At 32.2% G+C, this 11,055-nt stretch overlaps 1 protein-coding gene and 1 long non-coding RNA gene across 2 annotated transcripts; both read left to right on the forward strand.

Moving 5' to 3' along the window:
• Positions 1 to 603: 603 nt before the first annotated feature.
• LOC117319901 lies at positions 604 to 2,515 on the forward strand. The gene is made up of 3 exons (XR_004530868.1): positions 604 to 855; positions 1,193 to 1,285; positions 2,474 to 2,515. It is a non-coding gene; the product is annotated as an uncharacterized LOC117319901 (long non-coding RNA).
• A 723-nt stretch (positions 2,516 to 3,238) lies between these two features.
• On the forward strand, positions 3,239 to 10,764 carry LOC117319902 (aspartic and glutamic acid-rich protein-like; the record flags this gene model as incomplete). The annotated part of the gene is made up of 12 exons (XM_033874611.1): positions 3,239 to 3,335; positions 3,608 to 3,703; positions 4,965 to 5,057; positions 5,386 to 5,454; positions 5,902 to 6,003; positions 6,275 to 6,370; positions 7,795 to 7,887; positions 8,216 to 8,284; positions 8,734 to 8,835; positions 9,105 to 9,200; positions 10,275 to 10,367; positions 10,696 to 10,764. Coding segments are annotated over exons 2-12 (967 nt in total), but the record flags the coding sequence as incomplete, so codon positions are not given.
• Between the last annotated feature and the right edge of the window lie 291 nt (positions 10,765 to 11,055).

The raw sequence follows: 11,055 nt of genomic DNA on the forward strand, positions 1-11,055 counted from the left end.
TATGGTAACATAAATGAAGCATGGCATGTGCAGCTGGTTCGCGGCTAGCATCAGCAAATAAAACAGGTAAAGCATTTGATTGATATAAGTAAATTAATTATGCATGTCATTATATGTGTCATACTTCCTCATTGGTTGTACCACGCTATTCCTATGGGGAAAAAGTATTATTAACCGATAATGTGTGGTGGTCCTGCTCTTTACAATTTTCAAAACTAGGACAACATACTTTCCCTTCCATTTTTTTCAAGACAATTGTATTAGTGTTTATGTGTGAAAGGCTTGTCATGTTCGGTGCGATATCATGTCCACATTTCATTACTTACAAGATAAATTAGAATGATCCGTCCTGGAGGCTGTTAAAAAAGAGCTGGAAACTGATTATCCCCATTTTCGTTTTCTTTCTATTATGCCTCATTACCTATAGTATTGTAAAAATATTTTGTCTACATTGTCTACATGATTCGTCTGGTGTTACTTTATATTATATTTTGGTAAATTACCCGGAGAAAGGAATTGTTCAGTCATTTTTGGAACGTGGCGTATATAAGAACATACACTTTGCATGTTTGCCCGAATTCCGTACACAACATTTTGCAGGTCTGATTGGAAACCAGTGGTTAAAAGAGTTGACAGTTAACCTCGGGGGCGATTACACCAAATTTGCCCTACAAATCGGGTTCAGTGAAGCACAGGTGCAACTTATCGAAGGCATAGGAGACCGTGTACACCAACTGTTGACAGAAAAATGGCTTTTTACAATCGGACGTCACACGACAAAATATGAACATATCATCTACACAGCACTGGTGACGTTAAATCGACAAGACCTGTTAGATACGTACTTCAGGAAAGGTAGTCAATATGTATATTTATGGTCACATTCAGGTTAACAAATCTTCAAATTCTCAACATTAAGATGCCAAATTATAAATTATGAAGATCTTAGTTTATTTAATATACTAACAATGCAAAGCAATATGCGGGTACAGTTTAAGGAACACTGCAATGCATTGTTTTTACGTTACGATCTTTTACAAGGAAGTATAGCAAATACACTGTAGATTGTTTGCAAATTTGTTTCGATACGGAATACATAATCCTTTGTCAAAAATAATTTCCAAACACCCTGGTAAGCACATTTAACAGTCTTGTATATAGTTAGATTTATTTGCTTTATTTTAATCCCTAGGTGCTCCCAGCAAGCATTCTGAAGACATATGGGACGATTTTCTCACTGAACTACATGCTATTGATGTAGTGAATCTGGAATCAAAAGAAAAAGGTTCAAATGTCATTCTCATTATACCCTTTGATAAATGAATATAAGTACATTATGTTGTTGGCTGGAAAACTGTACGTCCGAAATAATTTAATTTTGATTTAAAATGATATTCATCTGAAATAATGTATTTTGCATGAACAATGCTTTACATCTTAGATACACTAGAGACTGAAATATACATCAGAAATAATCTAGTGATAATGGAAAATACATTATATCCGATAAAATCATATTTCAAATAGAAATGTTGTACATCTGAAATTGTTTTGTTTTTCGTTTATTTTTAATTTTTCAAAATTTTTACATGTATAAAATACACATCTTTTTTTTCTTTCTTTTCCCACACACTCTTAATATTCTATTGGTTTTTTCCAAATTATACTTTTTGATACAAGATAATCAATGAATATCAATAAAAGATATCCAATCATTCTTACACTAATTTTTAATTACTATTTAGAAATCGCCATTTCATATATATTTTTCTATGTATAGTTACAATATATGCACATGGTAGGCTTATTCTTAAAAATACTTGAAAATAATCAGTCAAAATTCCAAATCTAAATTTTATGATTGTTGAGTATGTTTTAAGCTCGTTAGAACACAAGCACAGTGAGAGAAAAGAAAGATAGAACAAGAAATGTAAGGAAATAGAAAAAAAAGAAAGTTCACATTTAGAAAGAGAAAGCAAGAGAGAGGGAAAGGGAAGGGTCAGACTTAAACACTAAAAACATGATCATTTAACTCACTGTAAACACATAATTTCATATTACCACAATGTATGAGATAAAGGTCTATATAAGATCAAAATTATTTATATTACGACAAGTATACCTAGTCTAATTATAGGTTAAGAAAGGTCGAGTTCTACCAAATTTTGCCATTTATTCCACTCAAAAGTAAATTTATTAAAAACTTTCTCTCCTTTGCCCACAGCAATAAACTTCTGCACATTATAGTAATCTTTAACATGGTTAATTAGTGATGAGACTATTAGAGACTTGTGCAAACACCTGGCTTTATATATATATTGAATATTATATATACTGAAATTGTTTAGTTTTGAATAAAAAACACACAAACACCAAGTAGCATAAGAGACTCCGAGATGGATATGACAATATTACATGCTTCTGTTTAAACGATACTCTACGCAATAAGTTCAAGTCTCTATTTCTAATCCAGACAAAAAACCCGATGTCAAGAGGAAGAAAAAGAAGAAGAACACCAAGAAAACAAAAGACGGAGAAATTGAGCGGTAAGAATATGTATCTTTGAATTTGGGGAATTTCGGGCTCGGTGTAGATGAGAAACCAAGTGATTGGCTGGTTTAATGACTCACCATTATGTGATTGGCTGGTTTAATGACTCACCATCATGTGATTGGCTAGTTTAATGACTCACCATCATGTGATTGGCTGGTTTAATGACTCACCGTCATGTGATTGGCTGGTTTAATGACTCACCATCATGTGATTGGCTGGTTTAATGACTCACCATCATGTGATTGGCTGGTTTAATGACTAACCATCATGCTCACATCATGACTAAATCTTACCAAGATCGAAAGCACAACGTTTGCGCATGTATAATTTATTGGGTGCATACACATAATCTGTTATATACCTCATTAACGTTTCTAGGTAATTTCTTTCATCAATTAAATGCACAAATATTTCCATATAGAGAAACACTATAAGAAACTGAAATAGTCTTTTGAAATGAAAGGAAGGAAAAAAAGTTTTTTTTTAAATGTTTTTAAATGATTAATTTCACTGAATGTGGTATAACGTTATTACAACTTTAGCAATGGGTCTTGCTTCAGTATGAATGTGTTGTTGATGTCGTAGAGTCTGATTTGTTGAAGAGGCTTTATTCAAGTGTTCCGTGAATACCGTATAGATGTATTGAATTATCTAAAGCTGCATTGTCATATGTCATTTAGATGTTGGTGTTAAATCAGATGTCTATAAAAAGGATGTCGACAACAAGATTGTAGGAGACAATGAAACTTTACGTGTTGACAATGTGATCCTGCCTAATTCAGGTACATTATGGAAATATCATTTAAGATATCAATATTGCTCTATGTGTTTATCAAATGATTAAACTATTCTAGACGTTTATGCTAGACAAACGTTTTCAAACACGCAGAAACTATGAGAAAATGTACAGTTCCTGGCGATGACTAAAAGACGAGGGCTAACGCGTTGTCATGGAAAATGTACATTTAAATTACTATCATATTTCATTGATATTGCCTAAATTAAAATCTATGTACAGTATTGTATCCCTTTTTTTATATTTTTGTTTATTTAGATGTTGAATCCATGGCAGAGGAGGCTGAAAGGGACAATGTGGAATTGGTAGACGATTCCTCTTTGTCTGACGATTCGAGGATACCTCCAACTACAGGTATATTAATTAGATTTACCCAGACTACCTATTTATCAGTATATCGATTAGATTTACCCAGACTACCTATGTATCAGTATATCGATTAGATTTACCCAGGCTACCTAGGTATCAGTATATCGATTAGATGCACCCAGACTAAATATGTATCAGTATATCGATTAGATTTACCCAGACTAAATATGTATCAGTATATCGATTAGATTTACCCAGACTTAATATGTATCAGTATATCGATTAGATTTACCCAGACTAAATATGTATCAGTATATCGATTAGATTTACCCAGACTAAATATGTATCAGTATATCGATTAGATGTACCCAGACTAAATTGATCAGTATATCGATTAGATTTACCCAGACTAAATATGTATCAGTATATCGATTAGATGTACCGAGACTAAATATGTATCAGTATATTTTTTTTATGAAAATCAGTACGGTTTTCTGTTGATTGCTCTTGGCCAACGTGCACGCAGAGATACAAAGATACGAATATATACCATCTTTCATAAATGGATTTCCACACATGAAGGACACTTGTGTGACATGATATCAAATGATGAGATAAATATGAATTAGCAATCCAGTAAGTGTCGAGAGGTAGCTGCTCTTATCATCGAATAAAATGAAACTACCATATTCAATTTCCATCTCATTATTAGAAAAGTTTGCAAATTCAGCTAAATTCTCCAGCTAGTGGATTATACATTATACTTTTAATTAGTTGAATTTATTATCAAATGATTCGGCCTCCTGTTTGATCTAAGCAGGGGTTGCCTGTTGAATTTGTGCCCAAAATACACCATCCTAATAGCATACAATAATCCTCAATATACTTATAACTTTTGTTTATGTCTGTATTTTTGTTATATAGAAGTAAAGGGAGATATTATTACAATCAATATTTCTTTTTCAATCAACTTTTTTTCATATCATAATTTTGCGTTGGTCCTCACATGACTTAAAATGACCAGGCCCTAAACGCTATTGACCTCAAAAATAAATCTGATAATTTTTTATACAAGTAACATGCTGTTTAACTCCGTGTCTTTAAAATCCCGTCTTAATCAAATTAGATGAACGAGGACAAAAGATACCATACAATACATGTATGATACTATCTTAAACAGTTCAGCTGAATAAACCACTGTGTTTGATTCATCTTTCGATAAATGTTTTATACACATCAGAGAAAAAAAAATATAGCTTTGAAACATGTTATTAAAGAAGGTAAATGCGATGCTTGTTTTCAATAGATATGCAGCAGCATCCGGAAATGAATGTAATTGCCGAGGATGTGGTCATTGGGGACCAAATATTTGTTAACAAGAGCTGCAGACCCTCTCAAGGTATCAAAGAGCATAAGTGAGAGTGCGATGAAATATACTGATTTATTATGACTCTCTGGTATTTTGCTTGAAAAATGCTTTACATCTTAGATAAACTAGAGACTGAAATATACATCAGAAATAATATAGATTTAATGGAAAATACATTATATCCGATAAAATCATATTTGAAATAGAAATGTTGTACATCTGGAATTGTTTAGCTTTGAATAAAAAACACACAAACACCAAGTAGCATAAGAGACTCCGAGATGGATATGACAATATTACATGCTTCTGTTTAAACGATACCTTACGCAATACGTTCAAGTCTCTATTTCTAATCCAGACAAAAAACCCGATGTCAAGAAGAAGAAAAAGAAGAATACGGTGAAAACAAAAGAGGAGAAATTGAGTGGTAAGAATATATATCTGTGTATGTATCTTTTACTCACCATGCTCACATCATGACTAAATCTTACCAAGATCGATAGCACAACGTTTGCGTATGTATAATTATTGGGTGCATACACATAATCTGCTATTTACCTCAGTAACGTTTCTGGTTAATTTCTTTCATCAATAAACGCACAACTATTTCAATAGAGAAACACTGTCGGAAACTGAAATAATCTTTTGAAATGAAAGGAAGAAAACAAAGTTTTTTTTAAATGTTTTTTCAATTATTCATTTCACTGAATGTGGCATAACTTTATTACAACATTAGCAATGGGTGTTGCTTCAGTATGAATGTGTTGTTGATGTCGTAGAGTCCGATTTGTTGAAGAGGCTTTATTCAAGTGTGCCGTGAATACCGTATAGATGTATTGATTTATCTAAAGCTGCATTGTCATATGTCATTTAGATGTTGGTGTTATATCAGATGTCTATAAAAAGGATGTCGACAACAAGATTGTAGGAGACAATGAAACTTTACGTGTTGACAATGTGATCCTGCCTAATTCAGGTACATTATGGAAATATCATTTAAGATATCAATATTGCTCTATGTGTTTATCAAATGATTAAATTATTCTAGACGTTTATGCTAGACAAACGTTTTCAAACACGCAGAAACTATGAGAAAATGTACAGTTCCTGGCGATGACTAAAAGACGAGGGCTAACGCGTTGTCATGGAAAATGAACATTTAAATTACTATCATATTTCATTGATATTGCCTAAATTAAAATCTATATACAGTATTGCATCACTTGTTTTTATTTTTGTTTATTTAGATGTTGAATCCATGGCAGAGGAGGCTGAAAGGGACAATGTGGAATTGGTAGACGATTTCTCTTTGTCTGACGATTCGAGGATACCTCCAACTACAGGTATATTAATTAGATTTACCCAGACTACCTATTTATCAGTATATCGATTAGATTTACCCAGACTACCTATGTATCAGTATATCGATTAGATTTACCCAGGCTACCTAGGTATCAGTATATCGATTAGATGCACCCAGACTAAATATGTATCAGTATATCGATTAGATTTACCCAGACTAAATATGTATCAGTATATCGATTAGATTTACCCAGACTAAATATGTATCAGTATATCGATTAGATTTACCCAGACTTAATATATATCAGTATATCGATTAGATTTACCCAGACTAAATATGTATCAGTATATAGATTAGATTTACCCAGACTAAATATGTATCAGTATATCGATTATATGTACCGAGACTAAATATGTATCAGTATATCGATTAGATTTACCCAGACTAAATATGTATCAGTATATCGATTAGATTTACCCAGACTAAATATGTATCAGTATATCGATTAGATTTACCCAGACTAAATATGTATCAGTATATCGATTAGATTTACCCAGACTAAATATGTATCAGTATATCGATTAGATGTACCGAGACTAAATATGTATCAGTATATTTTTTTTATGAAAATCAGTACGGTTTTCTGTTGATTGCTCTTGGCCAACGTGCACGCAGAGATACAAAGATACGAATATATACCATCTTTCATAAATGGATTTCCACACATGAAGGACACTTGTGTGACATGATATCAAATGATGAGATAAATATGAATTAGCAATCCAGTAAGTGTCGAGAGGTAGCTGCTCTTATCATCGAATAAAATGAAACTACCATATTCAATTTCCATCTCATTATTAGAAAAGTTTGCAAATTCAGCTAAATTCTCCAGCTAGTGGATTATACATTATACTTTTAATTAGTTGAATTTATTATCAAATGATTCGGCCTCCTGTTTGATCTAAGCAGGGGTTGCCTGTTGAATTTGTGCCCAAAATACACCATCCTAATAGCATACAATAATCCTCAATATACTTATAACTTTTGTTTATGTCTGTATTTTTGTTATATTGAAGTAAAGGGAGATATTATTACAATCAATATTTCTTTTTCAATCAACTTTTTTTCATATCATAATTTTGCGTTGGTCCTCACATGACTTAAAATAACCAGGCCCTAAACGCTATTGACCTCAAAAATAAATCTGATAATTTTTTATACAAGTAACATGCTATTTAACTCCGTGTCTTTAAAATCCCGTCTTAATCAAATTAGATGAACGAGGACAAAAGAACAAAAGATACCATACAATACATGTATGATACTATCTTAAACAGTTCAGCTGAATAAACCACTGTGTTTGATTCATCTTTCGATAAATGTTTTATGCACATCAGAGAGAAAAAAAATATAGCTTTGAAACATGTTATTAAAGAAGGTAAATGCGATGCTTGTTTTCAATAGATATGCAGCAGCATCCGGAAATGAATGTAATTGCCGAGGATGTGGTCATTGGGGACCAAATATTTGTTGACAAGAGCTGCAGACCCTCTCAAGGTATCAAAGAGCATAAGTGAGAGTGCGATGAAATATACTGATTTATTATGACTCTCTTGTATTTTGCTTGAAAAATGCTTTACATCTTAGATAAACTAGAGACTGAAATATACATCAGAAATAATCTAGATTTAATGGAAAATACATTATATCCGATAAAATCATATTTGAAATAGAAATGTTGTACATCTGAAATTGTTTAGTTTTGAATAAAAATCACACAAACACCAAGTAGCATAAGAGACTGCGAGATGGATATGCCAATATTACATGCTTCTGTTTAAACGATACCTCACGCAATACGTTCAAGTCTCTATTTCTAATCCAGACAAAAAACCCGATGTCAAGAAGAAGAAAAAGAAGAATACGGTGAAAACAAAAGAGGAGAAATTGAGTGGTAAGAATATATATCTTTGTATGTATCTTTTACTCACCATGCTCACATCATGACTAAATCTTACCAAGATCGATAGCACAACGTTTGCGTATGTATAATTATTGGGTGCATACACATAATCTGCTATTTACCTCAGTAACGTTTCTGGATGATTTCTTTCATCAATTAAACGCAGAAATATTTCCATATAGAGAAACACTGTAAGAAACTGAAATAATCTTTTGAAATGAAAGGAAGAAAAAAAAAATGTTTTTAAAAATGTCTTTAAATGATTAATTTCACTGAATGTGGTATAACGTTATTACAACATTAGCAATGGGTGTTGCTTCAGTATGAATGTGTTGTTGTTGTCGTTGAATCGATTTGTTGAAGAGGCTTTTTCAAGTGTGCCGTGAATACCGTATAGATGTATCGATTTATCTAAAGCTGCATTGTCATATGCCATTTAGATGTTGGTGTTAAATCAGAGGTCTATAAAAAGGATGTCGACAACAAGATTGTAGGAGACAATGAAACTTCACGTGATGACAATATGATCCTGCCTAATTCAGGAACATTATGGAAATATCATTTAAGATATCAATATTGCTCTATGTGTTTATCAAATAATTAAATTATTCTAGACGTTTATGCTAGACAAACGTTTTCAAACACGCAGAAACTATGAGAAAATGTACAGTTCCTGGCGATGACTAAAAGACGAGGGCTAACGCGTTGTCATGGAAAATGTACATTTAAATTACTATCATATTTCATTGATATTGCCTAAATTAAAATCTATATACAGTATTGTATCACTTTTTTATTTTTGTTTATTTAGATGTTGAATCCATGGCAGAGGAGGCTGAAAGGGACAATGTGGAATTGGTAGACGATTCCTCTTTGTCTGACGATTCGAGGATACCTCCAACTACAGGTATATTAATTAGATTTACCCAGACTACCTATGTATCAGTATATCGATTAGATTTACCCAGACTAAATATGTATCAGTATATCGATTAGATTTACCCAGACTAAATATGTATCAGCATATCGATTAGATTTACCCAGACTAAATATGTATCAGTATATCGATTAGATTTACCCAGACTACCTTTGTATCAGTATATCGATTAGATTCACCCAGACTACATATGTATCAGTATATTTTTTTTTATGAAAATCAGTATGGTTTTCTGTTGATTGGTCTTGGCCAACGTGCACGCAGAGATACACAGATACGAATATATACCATCTTTCATAAATGGATTTCCACACATGAAGGACACTTGTGTGACATGATATCAAATGATGAGATAAATATGAATTAGCAATCCAGTAAGTGTAGAGAGGTAGCTGCTCTTATCATCGAATAAAATGAAACTACCATATTCAATTTCCATCTCATTATTAGAAAAGTTTGCAAATTCAGCTAAATTCTCCAGCTAGTGGATTATACATTATACTGTTAATTAGTTGAATTTATTATCAAATGATTCGGCCTCCTGTTTGATCTAAGCAGGGGTTGCCTGTTGGATTTGTGCCCAAAATACACCATCCTAATAGCATACAATAATCCTCAATATACTTATAACTTTTGTTTATGTCTGTATTTTTGTTATATCGAAGTAAAGGGAGATAATTATTACAGTCAATATTTCCTTTTCAATCAACTGTTTTTCATATCATAATTTTGCGTTGGTCCTCACATGACTTAAAATGACCAGGCCCTAAACGCTATTGACCTCAAAAATAAATCTGATAATTTTTTATACAAGTAACATGCTGTTTAACTCCGTGTCTTTAAAATCCCGTCTTAATCAAATTAGATGAACGAGGACAAAAGATACCATACAATACATGTATGATACTATCTTAAACAGTTCAGCTGAATAAACCACTGTGTTTGATTCATATTTCGATAAATGTTTTATGCACATCAGAGAAAAAAAATATAGCTTTGAAACATGTTATTAAAGAAGGTAAATGCGATGCTTGTTTTCAATAGATATGCATCAGCATCCGGAAATGAATGTAATTGCCGAGGATGTGGTCATTGGGGACCAAATATTTGTTGACAAGAGCAGCAGACCCTCTCAAGGTATCAAAGAGCATAAGTGAGAGTGCGATGAAATATACTGATTTATTATGACTCTCTGGTATTTTGCTTGAAAAATGCTTTACATCTTAGATAAACTAGAGACTGAAATATACATCAGAAATAATATAGATTTAATGGAAAATACATTATATCCGATAAAATCATATTTGAAATAGAAATGTTGTACATCTGAAATTGTTTAGTTTTGAATAAAAAACACACAAACACCAAGTAGCATAAGAGACTCCGAGATGGATATGACAATATCACATGCTTCTGTTTAAACGATACCTTACGCAATACGTTCAAGTCTCTATTTCTAATCCAGACAAAAAACCCGATGTCAAGAAGAAGAAAAAGAAGAACACGGAGAAAACAAAAGAGGAGAAATTGAGCGGTAAGAATATATATCTTTGTATGTATCTTTTACTCACCATGCTCACATCATGACTAAATCTTACCAAGATCGATAGCACAACGTTTGCGTATGTATAATTATTGGGTGCATACACATAATCTGCTATTTACCTCAGTAACGTTTCTGGATAATTTCTTTCATCAATTAAACGCAGAAATATTTCCATATAGAGAAACACTGTAAGAAACTGAAATAATCTTTTGAAATGAAAGGAAGAAAAAAAATGTTTTTAAAAATGTCTTTAAATGATTAAATTTATTCATATAATTT

Source organism: Pecten maximus, unplaced genomic scaffold (assembly GCF_902652985.1).
Source record: "Pecten maximus unplaced genomic scaffold, xPecMax1.1, whole genome shotgun sequence".
NCBI lineage: Eukaryota > Metazoa > Mollusca > Bivalvia > Pectinida > Pectinidae > Pecten > Pecten maximus.